Source organism: Leopardus geoffroyi, chromosome B1 (genome assembly GCF_018350155.1).
Source record: "Leopardus geoffroyi isolate Oge1 chromosome B1, O.geoffroyi_Oge1_pat1.0, whole genome shotgun sequence".
Lineage (NCBI taxonomy): Eukaryota > Metazoa > Chordata > Mammalia > Carnivora > Felidae > Leopardus > Leopardus geoffroyi.
Window position 1 is genome coordinate 45,323,147 of NC_059327.1, and position 25,728 is coordinate 45,348,874.

General features: G+C 42.2%; 1 protein-coding gene across 2 annotated transcripts in view; it reads right to left on the reverse strand.

Annotated features, from left to right (window-relative positions):
• The window catches only part of KCNU1 (potassium calcium-activated channel subfamily U member 1), a 152,212-nt gene that overhangs the window by 9,467 nt on the left and 117,017 nt on the right, over positions 1-25,728 (reverse strand). For both annotated transcript variants that reach the window (XM_045460866.1, XM_045460859.1), the window contains 5 exons: positions 17,470-17,566; positions 13,990-14,214; positions 12,196-12,382; positions 7,545-7,616; positions 4,711-4,850 (listed from right to left, as the gene is read on the reverse strand). In XM_045460866.1, the coding sequence (XP_045316822.1) occupies positions 4,711-4,850; positions 7,545-7,616; positions 12,196-12,382; positions 13,990-14,214; positions 17,470-17,566 (721 nt within the window). The remainder of the gene's footprint in view (positions 1-4,710; positions 4,851-7,544; positions 7,617-12,195; positions 12,383-13,989; positions 14,215-17,469; positions 17,567-25,728) is intronic.

Below are 25,728 nucleotides of genomic sequence, written 5' to 3' on the forward strand. Positions count from 1 at the left end.
TGTCCGATTTGGAGGGAAACACTATTATTTTACGTTGGAAAAAAAAAATCACCGGTGTATCAGGGGATAGAATGAAAAAGGACATGAAATCCAAAACAAAACTTCAGTATAAGCAGTGACGACTTCACAGCACGTTATTCAGGCTTTGTTCCATCCTTGGGACCCACACCTTCATTCCTATTAAGGGAGGGCAGAGGAAAAGGTGGAGAAGTCGGAGTCCAGACTGGTGATCTAATCTCATTTCAGACACGGGTGTGGCGTGTCCTGAGGGGAATCTGTTCTGAATGTATCTGTTTTCCCCTTTGCCCTTCTGGGTAGTATGGGCATCAGGGGAACAAGCTCTGACTTGTGACCTCTGACCATACAACAGCAGGAAACAGATCTCTTGGTGCCCTGAGCTGGGCGGCAGGTCCAAAGAACCACTTGGAAGGTGTTTCTTGGGAAGGGGCATTATGAGGCAAAAGGCACATGCTAAATGGGGTGAGGTGGTGGACCCCTGTCCCTCACACAGGACTCAGGACCGGAAACTGGGTATCTTGTCTCAGAACAGCGGATGGGATTCTGCTCCTTCCATTTCATGCCTCTCTCTATGGGTCCCATATTCTAACTTCTAGGAGTGACCTTCCAGATCTTCTTAACAACAGAAATCCTCCTTCGAATCAAATTGGAGGCAGAGCCTCACACACAGTGCAGATGAAAGCTGAGTTGTTCTGACTGGGGGGAGGGGTACAGGTGTGTGGGGGTGCTCTGATGGGGTGAGTGTGCCCAGGGGGACCCCCCCGCTGCTTGTCTGCTCAGCAGCTCCTGAGCACGCTGGAAGGCAGATCCCTTTCAGCAAAACTTGAAAGTCAATGCACTGGAAGGCTACTCATAATCACAAAGATTTCTGGAAGGACAGGACTCTGACAGCAAGGTCTGACTCTGGAATCACAGAAAGTAGGGTTTGAAAACCAGCTTGTCATCTGTAAGTGCTGTGACTTTGGCACTTTATGTATCCCTCTAAGCCTCAGACTCTTTATCTGTAAAATGAGGCTCATAATTATATTCTCCTAATTGGGTTGAAAGAAGAATTAAACATGGTATTGCAGGTAATGCGTTTAGCAAAGACCTTGACCCAAAGTAAGTGCTTCAGAGATGTTATTGTTATTCCTATCACAGTTATTGCTCTGATTCCTAATATTACCCTAACCACAGAACTTATTCGAAGAAGTTGCCATGAGGTCTGTGCTGAGAAAGAGCCACAGGTGTGATCTGCAGGCAAAGAAACTGACCATTAGTGGCCTCTGCCATGGGGATGGGTTAGAGGGAGTGATAACCACGGACGGAGCTTGCAACTGCCATCCTAACTTTAAGGAGAGACCAAGATCCTTGCCTTTCTCCCCCGCCTCTGAGTAAGAAGATGCTCTGATAAGAATGGAGAATAAAGCAGAGTGGTGACGAACATATTCCGAGGCCACTGCTCTCATTTCCGCAAGACCAAGGGTCAGGTCAGGAGGCCAGCCAACATAAAATGGTACTCAGAAGAGTGGAGACGATAGAATTGGAGGCTCAGGTCTGACCTGTGGCCTCTTTCTTTCTATGTGGCTAGACAATGGGAAGTCACCCCCACCCTTAGAAAGCCAGGTGGACCCTGCAGCACCAGACGTCAGGTCAAAGGAAACAAGGGTGGGCAGTTACCTGATTATTTTCAAAGGTCTAGTTCAGCTTCTCGTGGCCAGAGATTTGGGGCTGGAGCTCTAAATAGTATTAAAGTGTGTTCATTTTGTTGTGTTGTACATGATTAAGGATTCAAGAGCTGGGGCAGAAGGTCACTAGGTAGATATGCAGGGGGTCAAGACCCAAGCCAGCCCCTTTGACATAAAAGTTTTATTGCTATGCTCACCCTATGTTCTGTTGACCAAGTGCTAGTCTTTTTAATTTTATTTTTTAATTTTTATTTAGTTTTGAGAGAGAGAAGGAGAGACAGAGTGCGAGCAGGGGAGGGACAGAGAGAGAGGGAGACAGAGAATCTGAAGCAGGCTCCAGGCTCTGAGCTGTCAGCACAGAGCCCGACGCAGGGCTTGAACCCACGAACTGTGACATCATGTCCTGAGCCGAAGTGGGATGCTTAACCAACTGAGCCACTCAGACACCCCTGTCCTTGCAGACAAAGTGAGGGTCCAGTGTGGCTTGTGACCTCATGTGACTCAGTTGTGTGGCTTTTTCTCTCTTTTGCAGACTTCACTGTAGGGCCTCAGAAAAGACTCCTGAGTTCTTACATAGCTTATTTCCTTTTCCAGGAGGATGAACTTGTCCTTTCCCACTGAGAAGCCCAATGGTTCAATACCTGAAGGTAGCCTGGGAGGAGGTGGTACTTCTCAGTGAGGTCACAGGTCCTGTGGTAAGTGGTAAGAGGCCCAGCTGCTGGCTCTCATGACCGAGTTTGTGTTTCCTATGCTGGCTTACATTGTATGTTCATTTGTTTTTATTTCTATTCTCTTAGCCCTTCTCTGCCCATCCCGTTCTTCCCACTAGTTCTAAGCAGAGTCTGTGACTTCGTTCCTGCTGCTGTGGGCCAGTGGAGTTTAATTAAGGCTCCAGTTGAATTTAAGGCACAAAGGTGCCTGTCATCTAGGGATCTCTGAAGAGACCTGGGACCTTAACCCCATTGAAAATGTATCCTGCAGACGGTCCAGTTCATCCAAATTCACCTCCTGCCTGACACTTCAAGTCATTAATTACCGGCAAGGGAACTGACATATCAATGACAGACAGTGATAAAACCCTTTCTCTGACAGAGCCATCTTCCCAGCAAGGTCACCTGACTGGGCCCCTGGCTCAGTCAAGGCTGAATGCTGCCTAACCCTTTGGGAAATTCATAGTCTACCAACTTGTTTAATGTTAAGCTATCACTGACATAGTTTTCTCTCTCCGAGAACCAGATGGGATTTATGACACCCCTTCCCCACAAGGCTTAGGGAAGCAGAGGCCAAGGCAACCTAATCCCCTGCTGCCATGAGGGCAGTGCCTATGGCCCAGCCATTCTCCCCTAAAAAGTGCAATCTGTGCCTTTGAGGCACCTGCACAATTCAGGAATGATGCCCTTTCCACACGGAATTACAGAAGGCTGCAAGTCTATCAAACTGGCTTCAGAGCCCTGTGCGTCTATACACTGGTATTCAGCTGCTCCGCAGCCCTTCCCTTAGAAACTCTGGGGAGGAGTCTGTGAGGCAGCCAGGTTTCCTGTGGAGGGGTTCTTGCAGTCGTTCACAAATGGTGACATACAGATTTTGTGTTTTAGTCCAACTCCCTGGACATAAGAGCACTTGCACCTCACTGCCTTTTCCCTTCTCCTCTCTGCCTGCAGTGTTTCTTCTCCCAAGATCAGAATGATACCAAGTCCCTTCTTCCCCAGAGCTGGCCTTGCATGCCTCGACTTCAGTGCTGCCTTCCTTCTCTGGCCGCGCCATTGAAACTTGCAACTCCTTTCCTAACCCTCACATTTCTTATCTCACATTGCCTTAGCCCTTATATCTGACATGCCACATATGGCCCTTATTTTTCAGGTTCGTGTTTGGTTTGGTTTTGTTTTAAGTTTTATTTACTTATTTTGAGAGAACACAAGTGGTGGAGGAGCAGAGAGAGAGGGAGAGAGACAGAATCCCAAGCAGGCTCTGCACTGTCAACACAGAGCTCGATGTGGGGCTGAAACTCATGAACCGTGAGATCACGACCTGAGCCGAAACCAAGAGTTGGACACTTAAGTGACTGAGCCACCCAGGCGCGGCTATCGTGTTTACATTAATCTCCTCCACTACCCTAAGCTCTACGTGGGCACACAGACTTTTGTCTGTTTCGTCACTGTTGCACCCCTGGCACCTAGAACAGTGTGCCCTATATAGAGTAGGTTTTCTCACAGTGCATTTAATTCTACATATGGAAATGCTGGAGTGGAGGCAAGGGACATGCTCAGAAGCTAAAGAAGTATTGAGAGCTGAAGACCAACCACATAGTCAGGCGCCCAGGAGGCACCCGGGTGGCTCAGTCCTTTGAACATCCAACTCCTGATTTCTCCTCATGTCCTGTTCTCACGGTTTGTGGGTCTGAGCCCTGCATCGGGCTCTGCACTGGCAGCATGGGGCCGCTTGGGATTCTCTCTCTCCCTCTCTCTTCCTGCCCCTCTCCCACTGTCTCTCTCTCAAAAATAAATAAACATTAACAAAACAAAACAAAACAAAGCACCCCAGGAGAGGGGTGACATGGAGGGAGAGTCAACATAGCTCTGAACAAAACTCATATCGCCAAAGGCCAAAGCTTTTTTTCCTAGTCCCCCTGTCCCTTTATGGCTGAGTCCTGCATAAGCTGTTGAAGATATTTTAGAGAGAGGAGAAAGGAGTATCTCATAAGTTCTGACACCACAGCTTGGTCTGCCAAGATGCACTTGAAGCTCAAAGGTAGGTACCCTCCTCTTTAGGTGCTCATTCTTCCTGGTACCAAGTGGTCTCACTCTAAGGGCCAGAAGACATTTGTAATTTTGAAAATGTGAACATTTGGCTCCCGTTGCCAGGTAGTTGTGAAAAAAGATGAAATAATGTATCTGAACAAGGTTTTTTGTGAAATTCCAAGAGAACTCAGAATTGTGAGGAATTCTCATCATTTCTCTAAGCCCTAACCATCCTTTCTACTCTCTGCAAGGGGCTTGGTTCACAGGTTCAGCTCAGCTGCACTTACTGTGGCCAGGAGGGAATCCAAGAAGCTGCCAGAAAAGACGGTGCCAGTGGAAAAGGATGTGCTGAGATGCAGGTTTGTTCCTGAGAATGATTCATCCAGTCCACTCAGCTGTTCAATATAGTGGATATTGGAAGGATTTTCTGCAAAGCAAAGAAGGAAAAAAAGAAAGGCAGGCAGACAAGCTTAAGAATATGAGACTGCCATACAAAGCAGGCCAAGGGGTGACCATTGATCAAAGGATCTGATGTCTACTCTGGGGCCAATGTGGGATCTGCCCTTACTTTAGTATATCTAATATCTAATATATATCTAATATATATATATTAGATATATATTAGATATATATATATATAGAGAGAGAGATTAGATATAGATATAGATATAGATATAGATATAATTTTTTTTTCTTTCCAAGCATCTTCCTCCCCTAAAGACATGTATCTGTCTTGGGTACCTTCATCATCAAGGGTATATCCTTGACCCAGTTCCTCCAAACAAATGCCTCCAATGTCACCTTTATATAATTTACCTTTCAAAGCAGGACACTTTTGGAAGTAAAAAGGGGCACTGGGACAACAGGCATAAATGGGAACATATGATCACCCCAATTAAAGGCATTTTTCATAACACTACATCATAGATACCTTGGTATTCACTTGGGTTTTTAGAGTTATCTGGGTCCAGGATAAGTTAAAGCAGTAACACTCAAAATTTAATGTGCATATGAATCACCTGGGGATCTTGTTATAACACAGATTATGATTCACTAAGTCTGGGGGTAAGAATGGGACTCTAGGTGTCCAACAAGCTTCTAGCTTCCAGCTGCTGATTCATGGACTATACTTTGAGTAATAGGGCTTAGAGAATCCTCCTAATTGGGGCCCCTGTAGAAGTGGCCAAATTATCTACTAGCATGTCTATACTTGCCCCAGCTGCAACGCAGATCCCTGTAGGAAGCCTCTGAAGGAAATGCAACTGGTCATTGTTGGGAGTACAAACAGAAGCACTGATAGCCGTTGTTCCAAGATTATTGTTTCAAAAATGTTTGAAGACCAAATAGCTTTGGATGACAGAGATAATATCTCCCACCAGAGCAAAGGGAATCAAGCTCACTGCCTGTTATAAAAGATTCTGGTTCCCAAAGCCCATGGTTTCTCTCCTACAAAGCAATCCATTGTTCGTACAGGTATTATTTGGCCCTTGTCATGTCACCCTGTGGGAATGAGGCTTTGGGCAAGCAGCACAAAATTGATGGTACTCTGGCTATTGCCACTGCTTTGAGTAATAAACTGTTCTTTATCTCTGTTCCAGGGGTCTTTGGTCTTCTTCCAGTATCCATGAAACTGAGGCAGGTCAACTTAATGGTTTGCAAGTAACATAAGGTCTTACTTACATCCTTCACAGTTCTTGACAGTCAGATTACAGATCAAACCAAACTTCCTGGGCATACAATGCAGAATACATTCCTAACTAAGACTGGATTATTCCTTAATTCTTCAAATCACTCCATGGTTTTATAAAAGATGAGCAATGTCTGACTAATATCTACCCACCTTTCTTATGCACATACACTTTTTTCTCCTTGCATTCTAACCCTCGACACACACACACATACTCCAGGAGCCCTTGTCCAAATCTCGCTGTGTCTTCTTAAACTACTGGCCTCTGCTTTCCTAGCCATTTTCCTGTATGCCACTGGACATTCTGTACCAAAGTGCTGACAGTCAGGCCTGCAGCTCTCATGTCATTTTGACCTTTTCCAGCCAGCCAAAGAACAAAAAACTGAGGGAGCTGACAGGTGATTTGTTATACTAATTTGACAAGGGCTACCTGATGCCAGAAAGTCTTTAGTTCAACAAAGCTGTAAGTCCCTGGATGGTGACCAGATGTACTTTGGGGCCAGGGAAAACCTTGCTGGTCCTCTCCTAACCACTCCAACTTACATCACAGTCTTCTAATCAATGTCCTTAGTGTATCTACGCCTTGGGTCAAAGATGGTTCAAAAGGGTAGAAAAATAAAATATAAGTAAAAACTGCAGTTGACAGCTTCAGGTTCTAATCTGTGCTAAAGACACCATGCCCCTCTTTCGTATCTTCCCCTTTTATCATCAATTATTGCTATTATTAAATCCCAGTGTGTCCCCTGTTGTCTTAAAAACATATCCCCAAATGCACAGGTAGCTTCGCTGCCTTCCCTACTCTTCCCACCCTCAGAGCTCCTCACATCCAGGAAAGTCTCATGTATGTGCATTTTCCATGGTGTTGGTGAGAGATAACAGCTTATTCTGGTGTTTCTGCATGAAGTATTTTCATTTTAGAAGGGCATCACTCAGAGCCAGGATTCAGATGACCCAAGGGAGGTACCTGGGACACAAAATTTAAGAACCCCAGGAGCGGACACATCCTTAAAATCTGTCCCCCAAGTGCCTCATTTGCATCACCCTGGTATCCTAGCCCCGGTGTCACTACAGGAAAGGAAGATGCCTGATTTAAAGTCCCATGATGGGTAGGTAAGTGAGTATTGGGAGATCCTTCCTAGAAGTCTTCAAATCCGTGGTCCCTCCCACAAAAGATTTCCTCCAAACAGACTGAGTCAGTGGCTGATCTCCTCCTGGTCACTGAACAAAAGGAGAAGGCAGATGCTATTCCTGCACCCTGACACCCAGATACAACAGGCTCTGCTTGATGATGTCACCAGCTGTGTAAAAGCCCAATGTAATGTCCAAACACTTAATGTTTGTCTGGGCCCCATTCTGATTCTTCTGTCCTTTGACTGTGGATTCTTAGATCACAAAGATTTCTCCCTTGAATTTTACCCTTGAAACACAACTTACTCAGTTCAGTGAGGATGGGGATTCTTCGGAATTTTGGTTTCTCAGGAAATCCGGTGAAACACTCTGAAGTCCCTTTTGTGAACACACACAACAAAGAAAAGAGATTGATAAATGCAAACAAAGTGGCTTTTAAGACTTGGCAAGGATGTAAATGCATGCCATGTTACTTGATGCTTTATCTTAACAAAGTTAAGGGAAAGAAAATTGGGGCCTCCTCAGCATTTCCTTTTGAGAAGTGGTGTGTGTTTTAAATGGCATTTCAAATGAACTACAAAAAAGTGAAGCTCTCCCAGTCATTGCTTATTGATGACAAAGTAAAATATGATTATTCTGCATGGAGTGGTAGTGCTGGGTAATGGCTCCGACAGGCTGTGACTCAATCCACATCCATTTGCTTGCAGAACTTTTAGGGAACCGTGAATAAATGGTGGTGCTTCCCCACCAGTGCTTCTGGAGATACTACCATTAGTTTCTGGCTCCTAGTGCTCTTGGCTTCTTTGAGATATTCTCTGGGTACCCGGGTGCCCATGAGGCAATGCTCATGTCTTCTTTCTTCTTTAGCAGAACTGGCTGCCTCCCATCTCTGGTTGGCTTGACTCAATCCTAAATCCCTTGGGACTTCCTTAAAGATGGGCAGGATGTGACTTGGGGCCTCTGAGCTTTGCTTTCAGTTTACAGACAGATTTCCCTCCTGTGTTAGGAGGTGAGCCTCGACTCACTTCCCCTGTGGGCCTCGACTCCAAAACACAGCAATGCATGGCACCAGCCTGAAACACAGTGCTACCTTGCAGGGAACAACAGGAAGGTTCAAAACCCAGCTGAACACCATAGTTCCGGTCTCCAAGCCACACTAAAAAAATGTAAAGGATGAAAAGGAAAGAGAGAGATGGGAAGCTGGGGTCCACTTAAAAAAGAAACACATGCACAATGATCTCATCAGAAGTGATGCTTTGATAGGGTTTGAAGAGAGGTCTCTTGGATGTTGGAATGGAGTCCTGAGGGATAGGGAACAGCCACCCAGGCAGAGGGAATTGGATAAGGGATACAAAGCAGGAAAGAGTCAGTATAAATAAGATGAAGTAGGAGAAAATTCAAACTCCCAATTGGCCTCCAAAACCCTGTGTGATTTTCCTATAATTGTCATGGGTCACCATTATAGGGTTTAAAGTAGGGAACTGACATTATCTGTTAAATATTTATAAAAGATCCCTCTGGCTGCTGTGAGCAGTGGAAACTATAGAGCAATCAGGATTTTACCACAGTCCTATCAAATCTGTGAATTAAGTACATATAGTCAGAGGCTTCGATCTCAAATGTTCCGACTAGGTGCACACACATGCTTATCAGTTGAAATAACTGCTTTGGACACCAGCTGAAGGACAGCAACTGAATTTCTGCCTTAACTCCCTCTTGTCTTGTAGAGCAATGGTTAATTTGAGTATGTGTCAGATCATAGCCTGGATATATTTCACTAATTGTCAATATTTTTGCTATGTAATCGTACACAGTATTATACCTGAAATCTTCCAGTCTGGCAGGGTGCTATTATAAAAGATTGCTTAATTGTAGATTACTACTGTACATTTAAATTTCAGTAGCATATTAAGTTGTCAGACTTAATTACCATTATATGTTTAGATTATGCCACAGATTATTTAGTTCAATACCTAGGTTTGCCAACCTGCTCTCCCTGTGATGTGACAGGGCAATAATTAGAACGTCACTGGAAAACCTAAAGTTTCCCACAGAAATGTCCAGGAGGCCTGGCGTTCTTACTGATCCTTAAGAAAGTCCTCACTCTGCTGTCCCCAACTCCAACATCCCTTGGTGAATCACTGTATGGAATAGCCTTGGTAGTCCTCGACGGCCTTCACATATAAGTTTATCATGACTGCGAAGATGTGGAAAAGCCTACTTATCCCACAAGAGTCTCACCAGATATGCTAGGGCAAGGTTTCTGATTGGTACTATTGACATTTGGGGCCAAAAAGTTTTTTGTTACTATTATTATTTTAAATCATGCGGGGCTGTCCTGTGCATTATAGGATGTCTACCAGCATCTCTGACCTCTACTCACTAGATGCCAATAGTATCCCATCAAGTTGGGACAACCAAAACTGTCTCTAGGCATTGTCGGATGACCTCTGGGTGGAAGGGTGGCAGGGGAGAGGGGAACTGCCCCTGGTCGATAACCCCTGTCCTAGAGGAAAGGAGAGCAAACTGCCCATTGGCTAGTCTTATGTTGGTGCTCAGCATGCAAGATGTTTTCTGACTCCTGGCAGAATTTCATAGTCCTTTATACTGTCAGTTCTTGGAAGTGAATATTCTCATTTCTATCTCTTAGGGATGGTACAAGAATGGTATTCACATGAAATGGGAAGAATGGTTAAGAGAGCCAAATAGGCTCCTTCAAGGCTTCAGAATTTCTCTATATAAACTCCAAGTAGATTTCTATAATGCCAGAGTAATTGATGAAAAATCTGAGTAATGATCCTTTGCTATTCTTGGGTGCTCATAACGTGACTTTACTGATGTTATAGCCAGCAGATAAGCAGACTCAATGACCTTCGTTAGGTGGCGCAGTAGAGCCTGTCCAGGTCTCCATTTCCTGGTCACACAGTTGGGTATGATGATATCCCTAAAAGAAACCTTGCAAGGCTCCCACAATACATTTTTCTCTAAACCTTTCCTTTTATCTTTGGGGAAAGCATGTACTCATACTTCATAACAATTGAAATACTTTGATATTTCTTCATTTTCTCTGCCTCCTTTCCAAACCTTTTTCCTTCTCTCTTTTACCTCCTTCTACCAATTAATCTTTCTCCTTTGAAGGCATCCTTCTAGCCTGTAACAGAGTACATGGCACATCATACCAAATCAATATTGTTTTGTTGAATTAATGAATAAGCAAAGGGATAAAAATCACTAGAAATAAAGGAAAGTGGAATTAAATCCATAGGTTTCTCTCTTTCTAGCCTATATAAGATGTGAGATGAAGTAAAAGTAATGATAGGAAGGACAAGTCACTGAGATGATTAACTCAATGGCCAATGTCAGTTTATCCCAGGCTTAAGTGGGCATTTTCATTTGTATACTGATGACTTTGCCTTTAAAGTGAATACTTCTTCTTTGTCCAATTGTAGAAAGTTATAAGCATGGTGTGTACACACACACACACCACTCACACATATATCACACACAAATCGTGTGTAAATCTGAGTGAGCCTAATTGCTAAGCTAAGGTTTTATGTGCAGAGCACAACAGCATTTTTTGATTTGCTCAGCAGAGATATGGTTCATACATCCTCAGTCTGGATTTCCATGGCACTTTGATATTCATAAAGTGCTTTGTTATTAGCCTGCTTTGCAAAACACCCTGAAACTCTGGGTGCTGAGTGGGCTTTCATTGCTTAGTGAGGGTGTCTCAGGTAGCTGGCTCAGTTCACCTACCAGAGATTAGGCTAGATTGCTCATTTATTCCTCTGTCCCAAGACCCTTTTATGTTCTCACCTAGCAACAGCACCTAGGAGTCAGAGAGAGTTCTTTTGGTTTCCTAATTTGATTCATGAACATTTTTATCCAAAACAATAATCATGAAAGCCTTGCGATGCCGTTGATGTCTGACTGTTCCAAGTTCCATGCAAAGTGGTCAACAGCTATGTGGCTAAAGGACTAAGTTCCTGATCCTGATACAGAGGATCAACATTCCCAAGGGAAATGGCTGGATACAGGGAACCCCAACCATGATTTACTTCTATTTGTTGAGTTGAAAATCTGTTTTAGATACAGAAAATTCTTCAGAAATAGTACTTTCATATTAGGTTGAGTGTCTAGTACTCAATTTTGGAAACAAATTAATAGTAAGCCTTTTCCCATTTGGGAGGAGAAGGAAAACCACAATATTTAGTGGGCATTTACCTTGAACACTTGGGTACAGTCAAATATAAGGGCTCAAGAGTCCATCTTACTGGCTTATTTGTTGCAATTCAGTGTGTATGTGGTAAGCATCTAAGTGACCATAGTTGTACTAGGAACTAAGAGGAATACAAAGGAGGAAGAGACTTGATCCCCATCCTGAACAGATCCTGCTTCTCACCATTTCTTTCCAACCTGAAGCTGCAATACAACATTTTTAGTCTGTAGAAGTTGAAAGGGACCTTAGAGATAATCTTGTACAATTCATATATTAAAAGCATCTTCACAGAGTAAGAGAGAGTTCTACTTCATTCTCTCAAACATGAAACTAGGAAGAGTATGGAAACAACTCTAAGATCCAGTGAGGATTGATACTACTACTGCTACTACTACTAAATGTTATTAATTATAATAATATGCCAATTTCTATCTTAACTAATATTTAATAACAACAACAAAAACAGCACTAAAAATTCAGTGATTTTTCTTAAAATTGGAAAATAGTGTTACATGCATTCCATGTAGAATACAGACGTAGTTTTCATTTGACTTAGGATCCCCAAGGACTGAACTCTCTGCTACTTCCATTATAGAATTCTCAGAGTTGGAAGGGAACTTCAAGGCTATCTGGTTCAATGTCTTCTCCTCCCCATTATCAAAATACTTCTGAGAGGAGTTAATTCTCTTTCCTTGTTCCATTCTCTCTAGCCTCCTCCTGTCAGGGAGTTGTTCTTACATGGTTCTTCAGGCATATGGGGAGCGCAGATAACCCGCAGTGATCCGATGTTGAGGGTAGCCATGATGGTCTCTGTGTCTACCAAAGCTGGGCTGCTCAATGCCTTGGATGAGGAGGATAGAACGGCGCACATGGAACATTCCTCTATGTTGGCTGCGCGGAGGTCTTCAGGAAAGAGTGCAGATCCCTAATGAGAGAAAACCCAGTAGAGGAGGGACTTCTCAGATGGAGGGAATTTTTCATGGCTCAGGGTAATGGCTCTTTGTGGGTGATGCCAATTTTTCAGCCAAACCCTCTCTAGCCTCCATTGACTTGGTTTCAAGACTCAGCTACCTGATATTTGAACACATTTAGCCTCACTGATCATTAATATCTTAGTGTGACTAAATTTCACAGGCCCTTTCTTGAGAGCAAGTCTGGATGAGCCAAAGGAGGGTGGAGACAGAAGAGCCCACATCCATTCATATGACTCAAGTGGGAGAAGCAAATTAGGGATAACAGTAGGGATAACAGGAAACATTCAGAGAAAGGAGAAGTTATGGATCTAAAGGCAAATTTTGCATCCCCACAATTTTGTTTGTAGCTGACCTTTCCTGTTACTCTCTGGGTTAACTAGCATAGTGGTGGTTACTTCTTTCCCAATTTGGTGGAGACACAGGGATAGATCTGATCCTGCCCTCAGGAAGCTTAGACTAGAATACTGGTAATTCCTAACACTAGCTGGATCTGGAGATTTCTGGTTCTTTTCCTGTCTTCCTTTCTCTGGCCTAATAAAAGGGTGCAGTGCAGAGAACTTTGTGGTGCCTTTTTTAAAGGGAAATGAAATTTGTTCCTTGACGGAACCATTTTTGAAATTTGAAAAATATTACACATTGCCAGCATCATTTCATGAATGCTTTGGTGCATTTCACACTGCCATATTTTTTTTAATCCAGGGAAAGAGAGGGATACAATGGCATACAGACCTATAAAGGTTCAGAGCAAATACAATTACAACCATAATGTCATATATGCAGAACCGATCCATTTCTCATAAATGTAAACCGAATTCTTCCTTTTCATACATCTATCAAGGACTGTGTGGCATTATGTGTTCCAGATTAGATGTGTCTCCAGAAAAGACGAGAAAGTTGGAACACAAAGGCTTAGCTATTAGCTTTAGCTATTAAGTCAAAATCAGATTCAGAAATGCAGAGAAACTGTTAGTTATATAAAAAGCATAAAACAGGGGCGCCTGGGTGGCGCAGTCGGTTAGGCGTCCGACTTCAGCCAGGTCACGATCTCGCGGTCCGTGAGTTCGAGCCCCGCGTCCGGCTCTGGGCTGATGGCTCAGAGCCTGGAGCCTGTTTCCGATTCTGTGTCTCCCTCTCTCTCTGCCCCTCCCCCGTTCATGCTCTGTCTCTCTCTGTCCCAAAAATGAATAAACGTTGAAAAAAAAAAAAAATTTAAAAAAAAAAAAAAAAAAAGCATAAAACATAATAATAAACATAAAACATAACATGCAGTGGATCCTGAGCATAAACCCAGGAGCCAAAATGTCTAGATTTAGGTCTTAGTTCTGCTACTTACCAGTGGTGTAAACTTGGACAGCTTACTTACTCTCTCTGTGCCCAAAGTTCAACACTTTCACAATCTACCCCATAGGATTACTTTGAGGATTAAATGAGTTACTTTATGTAAGATGCTTAGAGTAGTTTTTGATAGCAGTAAGCACTATATAACTACAAGCTATTATTTTGTTATTAATGCTAGTACCATTAGTGAATACAAATATTCACTCTATGTGACACTTACAGGAAGAATGTATATCTGGGGAAAATTCCGGAGAAACACCCATTCTCTCTTCAGGTAATCCAAAGATCCGATGAATACAATGTCCTTCAGCTCCTGCCGGGTATAGCTGCTAGCTCTCAAGGGTATTACAAAATTCCGAAGCCCCATCAGCGTTGAGTGGGCATCTCCAAAGACACATGCTACCACATGGTTCCGAAACTCATGTTTTGACTTGTCCATTCGTTTCTAAGCATAAGCAGGCCAGAGTCTGGTCAGTTTTAGAAACAAGCTGAGAGTCTCTCAAAGAAGGCTCCTTCCCCTCATACCAATACTTCTAGGTACATCCACAGGAGTACTTCCACAAGGATAATGTAATTCTGCAAATTGCTCATAAAAATGGAATTTATCTGCCTTGGGCAATTCTACTTTTTATCTTTTTGTGGAGTTCCTTCTGACTCCACTGTTTAAAGTCTTTTATTAGCCTGGAGTACATCAATTAAAACTCAAGTAAGTGTCATTCCTTGAGGTGTGACATCATAGAACCAAATGGGGAACACATCTTTTATTGTCATTACATGTTTTTGGCCTTGTATGTGCTATAGTGAAATTCAATGGAAAGCTAAAACATTACAAGTTCCTTTGCTAAATTTATGTTTTCTAGTGAGCCCTGAAAATCACGTCAGGTTGTACAAAATTCTGCAGTTTTCAGTGGATTTTTGTATATACGAAAATATCCATTAGTTTGGAACATGTGAAATTGCCTTTTCATGGGCTAAAAATGGTTGAATATTGGTCATTTTATATGGTTCCACCTAATACACCAAACTGATTCAACAGATGCTTTGCAAAGTTGAAGAAATTCCTATGCAAAGTGCACAAAAGAAATGAAAAGGTCACAAAAATTCCATCTGAACTCGAGCATTTATACATGTCCCTCACTACCATCAGCAGCACCAGTTGTTAACGTTTCTTTAATATCTCTAAGTTGAAAATAATAATGTACATGAAAAATATTTAGGTTAGGTTTCTCCCACATTCACAGAGACTTTTAAGAATGATAAATGTCACTTTAAAAAAAAAGAGAGAGATGATATTCCTGTAGGAAACTCATGTTGAGCCTTTGTCTGATTTCTTCCAGGGAATGAGTCAAGGTCTTCTCTAGTGACACTGGGATGGGCTGGAAGGAGCACTGGATCTGGAGGAAGACCTGATTCTGTATTCTTTTGTATGACTATGAACAAACTAGTTTAACCCTCTCACCCTCAATTTCTGTAAGTTTCAATGGTTTAAAAATAAGAGTGAATTCTGTTGTGGAAATTAAATACCATATTGAAAATGTAATGCTCAACTAATTAGCTGTTGTTCAATACCTATTAATCAACTCTGAATCTTATTGAATTCCTAGAGTTTCAGAGGAGGACTCTTGGAAGGTGGTAGAGAACAAGTTAAATGCATTTAAAGGCATTTCATGTATGAGTGTGTTCTACATTCGTCTGCTCATGAAGACTCAGAATACTTCAAATGGATACATCATCCTCCCTCACAACCGTCCTTAGCTGGGTTAAATGACAAGCTTCTGTGAAACACGGGCTGATAAAATCTAACCAGATAAATAAGTAACATCTGACATCTCCACAATTAGTTTGTCAAATTAGCATATATGAGGAAATACTCTCTTTTCAGAGGGAATTGCCCTGTGAGGGGAAATAAAGCTACTTGTCTGGAGAGCCTTCCTAGAGAGTGATGTGAATCTTAACCAAATCTATTAAATAATTGTCTCTCGCTAATCCGATTAGTTGTAACTTGAATAATGAAGCCTCTAACGGTATTTAATGTAACATGCCTGAAGTCCAACTATCGCTCTTCTGAGTAGAACTAAACAATTAGAAACAAGATGCATGGCAGAGTGCATTAATGGGCACAGCTAGAGAGGCAATTTCTCCAACAAACTGTGGCACAAAACTGTCTCCCAATTGAGAAAGATGGCAGCTTTGGGAGTAAGTGGAGGGTGCACTATTTGTTCAAAGTAACTTAAGCCAACCACTTCCACTTGACCCTTCCACAAACCAAACCAAATTCGAAGACCCCTTGAATTCTGCAGTATGGACATTTCTCCTCTATGGTCACAAGTTTCAAAACCTTTAGAATTTCTTAAACTAGAGGGCCTTTTAAACTTATCAAAAGACTTAGTTGGTGTCCTGAACTATATTCTACATCAAGTGTCAGAAAGGAGCTATCTATCATGGCAACCTGTCTCTGTGCTTAAGAAATAGGTATGATAAAACATCTGCCATTTCTATTTCTTGGTCTCTTGGATACCTCCATCTGCAACCAACTTCTCAACCTTTCTAATGATTTCCCTCCCACTGAAAACATGTTTATCTTCCTACTCAACGGAGAGTATTTTGCTTAGTTTAGAATAAGACATCATTGCTGAAATGGTGAATTTCAGCCGCAATCCTAATAGTGTTCTAGTTGATATGACAGTTCTGACAATTTTGTGCTTCTGATCAAATGATTGATCAGGCTTTTACAAAAATTGGAACATATTCTGTCAGGACACTGGTACCAAGCCACAAGAGCTCTGTGTGTGTGTGTGTGTGTGTGTGTGTGTGTGTGTGTGTGTATGTGTGTGTGTGTGTGTGTGTGTGTGTGTGTCTAACAGAAGAAAAGTGAACTGAACTACTTTTGGAAAGCAAGAAAAAGATATAATTATCAATTAGTCATAGTTGAAAAAATGATATAGGGTTCATACAACATATAATCACTTTTATTAGTTATATTTACCAACTACTGCTTGCAAGTAAACCACTGAGATTATGCTAACTCTGGAAAATGAGAATAGATGAGGATCCAGAAAGCAGGTGTCAGAGCCTGGATTAGGATACAGACTTTTTACATCTTAGTTGCTGGCATTTCAGTAAATTGAGTTAGTTCATTTCCTTGAGAAAACAGAGGCAGGGACAGGATTCTAATATCTATTAGGATTCATCCAGGTCATGCATCTGGGAGATACACTCTTGCCTAATGTATTACGCTTAAGTACAGCCGGCTTTAAGAAAAACCACTATAGAAAATCCAAACTTTAAAACCAATAATTAGGAAAATGTTTATTTACTTTTTAAAAAAGAAAGGCTTCAGAGTTCTTGTAAATGGTTTCCCTGGTGCACTGAAATTAATTAGATTTACTAGCAAAACAGCAAAGTGTCAGGAGAACATTATTCTAAATAACTGACTCAGCTAAACCCTGAAAGGAGGGAAAAAGTAGTTGAACAGTCTGATCTGATTGCTTCAAATCCCAGCATATTACCCACATCGTCTTTGTCAAATGCTACATCTGTTACCCTGCATACCATTCATATGGGTGGAGAGGAATGTGTCCTTCCTTTGAAATTCACAGTGTACAAAGAGAAATGGCAGGCGCTTATAACTAGTGTAAGGACTTACTTTCCCTAGATGACTAGCTTTATTTTATTTGAGATTTGGTGCAAGATCACCTACCAGAATCACTCTGTCCAAAGCAATTGCTCTGCACCAGTGAAACATGCCGCTGTCATCAAGCTGGTCACAACCCGGTTCTGGTTCATACAGAAAAGCCCTAAGTAGGGAGAATGGAGAGTTAGCTGAGAATATTTGGGGCACTAATGTAACAAAGCCAAGATGTCAGACTCATTAGAACCTTGCACTCAAAGTGCAAACAACACAAGGAAAGTGACCTTCAGTCTGTGAGAGTCCCGAATAAAGATTCATGTGTGAAGGACACCAATGAGTGCATCACAGCTGAAGACATACTAAGCCTGTTGTGTGTGTGTATTTAACAGACCTATCAGTCTCTCCTTTTACTTTACATTATACTGCCTTAAAGGTAGTTATTTTTGCTCTTAATTTTGCTACTGCAGTGATGAAGAAATCATGGGAGGTGTTTTGGGCACCTGAATATAGAATTTAAAAGGCTGTGAGATTGAGTCATGAATGCTGTCTCTTTCCTTGGCCTGTTTTCCCCCCCTCTCTTTTCTATATCTTGGTGTATGAGGCCCTGTTGAATATGAGGCCCTGTTGAAACATCCTCACTTACTCCATGTGTTTTGCATTCTTTACAGCTTCCATCCCTGGCCTGCATTTGACTAAACTCTGCTCTGATCTTGGCTTAAGTCTTGGCAAAGCCCTCCACGTGATCACTCCACACTGGAGTTGGGCACAATGCTTGTCATGGATATGCTCAACCACTGAAAGCTTTAGATGATCTTTGGAAAAATCTCCTCGCATCCAAGAGAATGCATATTTGCTCAGTAGAGAAGAGAGGAAACCCTTCTGGAAGCACAGAAAGTTCGGAGTTGAAAGAGACTATTTGAGTCAGGAGAATCAAGGCTTAGTCTGAAGAAATAACCACAAAATTCCAGGGACTGAACATAACCCGGGTTCTCACTCACACCATGTATTTTCCTCAGGTAAGCAGGTGCCTGTAGTCCATGCAGCCATCCCAACCTTTAAGGGCACAGAGGCTATACCATCTTAGGTTCACACACCTGGAACTCACATCCTTCTCAGTCATTAAGGCAAGGGAAAAGAACTGGAGAATCAAGACTGGGCTTTAAAAAATTTTTTTTAACGTTTTATTTATTTTGGAAGGAGAGAGAGAGACAGGGCATGTGCCAGGGAGGGGCAGAGAGAGAGGCAGACACAGAATCTGAAGCAGGCTTCAGGCTCTGGGCTGTCAGCACAGAGCCCGATTCAGGGCTTGAACTCACGAGCCATGAGATGGCTCACCTGAGCCAAAGTTGGACGCTTAACCCACTGACCCACGCAGGCACCCCAAGACCGGGCTTTTAATTTCATTGGCCCAAAGTGACACGCCATCATTTTTGCTTACATTCCAGTGGCCAAACCTAGTCAGATGGCTCCTGCTAGCTTTAACAGGGTTGAGGAGCATAGGGAGTAACTGAAATACTTAATGATCATTGTAGTCTCTGCCAGACACTTTAAAGACCACTCCTTGTTTTATGGATAAAAGTCAAAGTGCTAACAAATGGTAAAGCTGGTGTTTCAATATACTGCTAAGGTTGACATTACTGGTGCTCAGAATACCCAATTTCCCTTTCCTTCCTTAGTATATGGGCAGCTGTGGGGTCACATGACCAGTTCCAACCAATGAAATGTGAGAAGTGATGGCTCAGGTAGTGACACACTCCTGTGTGATTCTTCAGGCTCTCTCGTAACCTGCTTAAGTGATGACCAGCCAGCCTGACAATATGAACACCCAAGTGGAGCAGAGGGCCCTGGCCTCACTGACCTGTGTTGGACGTGTCACGGGAAAAAGAAATACACCTTTGTGGTGCTAAGCCATTAAGATTTCGTGGTTGTTACCATAGCATAAATGCATCTTCTTCTGACAGAAATGCCTTTTCTAAAAAACATGTTGCACGGAATTGTAGTAACTGGAGAAGTCCTGAGGAAACGCTTTCTGCAGTCAAATAACGTTTGAGAAAGATGCCCTCTCTTTGAGATTCACACCGTGCCTTAGCGTATGAAAGGTTCAGAAAAGTCTCGCAAAAAAGAAATCCTTGAAAGTTTATATAATCCAGTGTTTCACACACTTGTTAGACCACACACACGTTTACCATTTACTTATTTGATATATTCATTTACTAATTTAAAAATACCTGTCACTATCTCTTGAAACGCCTTTTGGGACATACTGTACAATGTCACATGATAGGTTTGGCCCCAGTAATGAGTACATTATGAGAGTACTGTCCTGTGAGATTTTATCAAACATCCTGGGAGAAATACAACATATTGCACTCTGTGCTGCAGGTGAAGGTTTTTTTTTTTCTTTCTGTGAATTAATACAGCTTGTTATTCAACACCTGGCCCAAAGGCTCAGACTGTAAGATAATTATCAAGCAATTTTGATGTCTTTAACCAAGTCGGTTTCTAAATTGCTATCTTAAGTCATAATTTTTCAGACAAAGGAACTTACTTAAATTTAAGATTGTCAGCTTAGAAGTGTCAGAAGACCCAGACAGAGAAGCTGCCATGGAGAAGGGTTTGGAAATTAAGAGCTTATTGCCAATGAGATTGGCCAAGACTGAGGTGCAATCCTTTATCTTCCTCACCATTTAAGACTCCCTATAAACCTGGTGGATTCTAGTCATTTACCTAGCCAGAGAATGTTGCAACGTAAGCCTCAAGGTCAGTTTGACCAAAATGGGTTATCTTGTTCTTTCAAATTAACATGGCTTTTGGTGGTTTAAATACGGCTCTTAGAATTTGTGTACAAATTCCATAACTCGTGAGCTCTAACTCCTAATTCTAAGAGCCATACAAGCTCTCTTAATGGTACTAGATAGAACTGTGGTGATGGCTTTATGCCAGGCTTGTTAAAGAAACTCACCAGGGGACATACCTAAGATGAGTCTGTTTTTGATTTTTATTAGGATCTGGAGAACTGGCTATGGTACTCATTGATACAACCTACTTTTTTCTCCACGTGTAGATTCCTAGACACCATCCCTCAGATACTGATATAATATATCCAGGTCACCTTCAGGGAGGTGGCTTCCTGCTCTCCGCTCTCTTCATTCAAGTGTGCAAAAACTGCTACTGTTTTCCTTCTGGTCACTTTCTTCAGCCTTTTCACTTTTCCCCTCCTTCTCCCTTTTCCTGCCCCTTCCTCCATCCCCATAACGAGGACTCCTGGTCTTTTAGGCAAAAGGAGAATAATCTTCTCCCCAGCACATTTTAGCTTGACTCGGGATACCAAATCAATCGCTGTACACTTTTCTATCATAATAAAAGCATGATCTATGTACCCAAGCTGTCACAGACAACATCTTTCTTCATTCTGATGTTATGGAAAACAGATATGCCTTAGAGGAAACACCTGTTGGAGACCTGCATAAAAGAAAAGGCTGGAGGAGCCCCACTTCATCATAAAGGCATCCATCTGGTGTCCTTGCCAAGCAAAACCTGATGCAACTTATTTCACCATCTCTTAACTAAAGCTCCCTTCTGTCGTATGCCTTGCAAATGACATGATCCTTGCAGAAATATACCTTCCTAAAGAGAATAATAAATCACCTATGGGAATGTGCAGCACTAGCAGTCTTATAGTTAGGAAATGAAGATTAGAACATAAAGGTTGATGCTATTGGAGGCAAGAGGTGCCACAGAACACCATCCTGGTCATTCAGGGCAAAAAGGAAAAGCCACACCCTAACCAGAGGTAGAAGTTTCCAGGGTGAAGGACCTTTCTGTATAGGAGAAACTGGCAAGAAATATGGTAGGAGTTCCCTGAGAGGGCCCTCAGCGGACATGTTTAGGATGAAGGCAGGGTAGTTCACTGGTCACAAGATGGGCTTCTCTTTGTGCAAGCAAAGTAGGACACTTCCACCTGGGAGCATCCAGGAAGCATCAAACTCTGAATTCCTCTCAGAGTCAGGTCTCTGATTTCCATATTCAGAGGCTGACAGGTCTAGTGTGTTGGGTGAGAACAGCTTTTGTAGCCAGTCCACTGGTGGATGTCCAGAGCAGCATGGGGATGAAGGCTCTAGCTTTCCTTGCTGATGACTGCCTTCCTCGGAGCTGCTTTCATATGCACGAAGCCAATTATCTTTTGAGTACAAGCGTGAACACGTCCCAGCTAAGGAAGGCAGGCTCTTTCCTCTCTGCTCCCTGGAACCATTCCGAAGAGTATTTTTATTCTTCCATGTGCATAGCAACTTATCCTATATGAATCCTATCACTTAAAGGAAAATAGAAGTGAGGGAACATGTGCCTTCAGTTTCCAATGGTGACATCTGATGGAAGAGAGAGATCAAGCCATGTAGGAAATCCTCTGTTAAGGTGGGGTAGGCGTCAGTGTCAGGTCAGGAAATACAGTTTCCAAGACTCTAAGTCTGCTGTCATTATTTCCTCGAAGTTACAGACTTGACTTAGATTGTTCTTGAAGATGATCTACCAGTGGATGATATCCTCCACTGTTCATTGGTATCTATTATAAAGTTTAAAAGGCACCAACATTTCTTTTTTCTCTCTCACTCTTTTGCAGGCCACATTTTTGGATGTGTTAGGAAACCCTGGCATGTAACCATTCTATCTGAAGCCCTTTTAAAACTCCATAGGTGGCTTGTAAATTCTTAGGAGAGTTTTCTGGCCTGGTTGCAGAACAATGTATTTTTTGCTCAAGACTTGAGTTAAAGTAACAAGTTTTAAAGGCTTAGCATAGAAAGGACAAGCCCCTTGGCTGCGCTTTGGGAAGGAGTAGGGAGGAATGTGTCAGTGTGCCCAAGAGTTTCAGTGCCCTTCTTGGTTCAGTCTTTGGAAAACGCTACTGAAACTGTACCTTGAAGGTGGTGATCAAGTTCCCACCAAAAATGGAGGGAATATCTTCTGTCCCAGGATCCCTTTGGTACTACTAAGGACTTTGTATCTTGAAGGCTACAGCTGCCTTCTCTCTGATGACTTCGTGTATAGTGACAAGGTGATTCAGTTTAAACTTAATCTGAAAATACTAATTGCTTGTCAATTCTGACTACCACCTTTCATGTTCCAGGAAAAAGACAATCACCTAAAATTTGGGAATGTGAGGGCCAAGTTATACAACCAGTGCTTCCCACTCTATCCTGTGCCTGTCTCTTTCTCTCTCTGTCTTGCACACATTTACACATACTACACAGGTGCTATAGTCAAATTTTCAAATATGACCCTTTATGGCCACGTTATGATTTCATTTTTCTGGGTTTCACCTTGTTGCCACTTATTCATAATAAGGCATTATTTTTTACCTTGAGGGAAACTTAAGGTTTAAAAACTTGGGTTATTTTTTTACAGTCCATTCCCCTAGGAACCTATAGATGAGCAAATGGAGAGGGTTCCCGTGAGGTCTCAGACACTTTTGGGACCAAGAAACCAGGTAAGAATCTCAGGAAGGAGGAGAGCACAATCCCTGTCCTTGTTAGAAAGGCCTCGGTGATCACTTCCTTTTTCATGAGAAAGGCAAAGTGTGCACCTGGTTCTGCACCTTAATGACCAGCTTGGCCAGATATCCTTGCTGAGACTCTGTTACCACAAGGTAGAATGCAAGAAAACCTGCCATGAAATCTCAGGGGATAATCCATATGTTGGCAGCAGGCTGGTGGTTATCTCTAAATCATCATGCCCTCTTCCGCCTTGTGGAAAACCCTAGGAAAGGACAGGAGTGGCTGCTGCTGTGTGTTCAGAACTGGAGGTTCCCAGTACAGGAGACTTTCAGCACTAAAACTGGACCCTCTACTACCAGAATGGGAAAAAGCTCCCAGGGAGGGAGGAAAAGGGAAGGGAGAATAAAACACTTGAAACACTATGCCCAGAAAACCTGCCTCTTTGCTTGTAGGCAGATTTGGTTGATGTTCAGTGGAAGGAAAGACAGTCGGGTGGTCAGAACCCCATATGTTTTAAGACAAGTAGGTTCCAGTGAATTCTATCTTCCAACCTCCTGCCTCTGGTTCCTGTCTCTTGATTCTTTGCATAAGAAAACATGGTGGTATTATAAACTTTAATAGTAAAGATTGTAGGTATGATTTGTTTTAAAAAAAAAATCTGTGAATGGCATTTTAAAAAGGAGACATAATAAAATTCAGGGTATCATTGTATTCAGTGTAATCTTATTTCAGTCTACATAATCTGTAGACTGTGTTCTAATGTAAACCAAATCAGCTGTGAATAGAGTGTTCAGTTTGCCTTTAAATGCTGCTTTACAGATGGAGTCTATCAAATCTATGGCCTCTGTTTTCAATGTTTACAATTTAAAATCTCCACAAAGCCGTTTTTTCCCCCACCATCTTGCTTAGAAATTAGACACAAGTCAGAGTGGTCCCAGACCAGGTGAAGACAATAATAAGATGGTGCTTCTAGTAGATAAACCCACATCTGAGCTTTCACTTGAGCATCTCTCTGTTAAGCTTTGCTTTATTTCTGATGGGTATAAACTGACAGCTTTCTGCAGAGCATTTTCTGTGAAAATATACATGTAGGCACCTCAGAATTTAAATTGTTACCAGACAGATGATCAAGGAGAAAGATAAAAAAAGACAGTTTCCCTCTTCCTCACCCACTCCCCAGACAGACCCTCATTTAAATCCCTTTATATTTTATGGATATTGCATTTGGGATTTCCTACAATTTGAGCACAAATGAGGCATGACCCAAAGCAGTAGGTACCTTTAATAAAGGCTGGAGTTTGTGCTGTGGGTAGAGGAGCCTGGGGCTCAGAGAAAACCTCACATCTCAGGAGAACAGTCTCCACAGCCCATCTTTTCAGCATGAGGCTATACTTTTAGGGTGCTCTTTCCCACCCCGCCTAACACCTTCTAAATATCAAGTGACATTCTAAACACAGAGGTTGACCTAAATGAAAACTATTTTCCAGAGTTTGGGATACAATCTTCTCTGCTCTGTGGACTAGCAACAGAAAGATCAAGTCAGTTACTGATACTTTTGATCCTGACACACATTATTGAAGCAAATGAGAATTTCAGGCAAAAGACTTTTGCCTTTTTGGTGGGATATGGAGGTAGGAAGTAGGAATTTGAAATATCTGCAAACTAGCAAATTTTTCATTGTATTTATAGTTTCTGAGGTTTTATGGGATTGAGCCTGGGTCAGAGATTAGCATGACAAAAATTATTTCCTCATGCATTGGGTGAGAAGCTTGGTCTGGGAAATTATCAATAATAATAACAGCCTCCCCCCGCCACTGAAGAAATTAGGACAGGAAAAAATAGCATCCATCAAAATATTACTGGTGTGTGTGTGTGTGTGTGTGTGTGTGTGTGTGTGTGTGTGGTGAGGGAGGGCTATCAAATTGAAAGATACAAGCTGTGCAGAGGAAACAAAAATAATTGCAGGTTACATGAATGCTACTAGATTTTCTTTTTTAAATAGGAAGTTATTTGTGAAGTCTCCTTATCTACATTCCTTAGTTTCTCTGACATTCTTGTTGCTGAATGTCAACAAGGAGAGATTATTAGTGTGCTGGGGACTACAGGTTTTTGGAAACACTGAAAGGACCTAATGATGTGTTGAGGGTCACAGGCTTTTAAAATTTCCTCCCATCTGGAAGCCATCACTGGAGGGAAGGCTGTTGAATAAAGGCATCCTGAGTGTTGTAACATTTTACTTAGCACCAGTGACCTGTCAAGAAGCAATGGAGATAATGGCGGTGGAGGCCACTTGGGATCACTCATGACATGGGGCCCTCCTTCTGCTCAATGGACTACATGAAGGCTATTTTTTTTAAGTGGTGTGCCTTGATTAAAGGTGAAAAGTTAGAAGTAGGAGCCTCTGGGGGGTGGGAGAGGGAAAAGGCTGTGGTTAGTGTTCTTTAACAAGAAGAAGTGATTAAAGCGGGGCTGTTATTAGGGATGAAAGGTAGAGTCAGGTTTTTTTATTCCCTCACACGGGGGACATAGAAGGGGATCTGCAGAGTGATATGGCCTTAACAAGGCAGGAGGGTCACAAGCACTCTCCTTAGAGGTCCCCTATGTTTTAGCTCTTTAAGTTAAAGATGAATGAGAAGGAAGGAGGAAAGAAGTAGAATGTTCCTCTTGTTCTGTTCACCTCTAATTTGAAATTAAGTTTCTGCAGCACATCAAATCCTTAACTTTTCTTATATGTGACTATAAAGGTAACATTCACATCTGGATTTCCTGAAGCCAAGGCCTGTTGCATCAAGAAACCATCTGGATGCTCCACCTCTTACCTCTACTGCTTAAGCTCCAG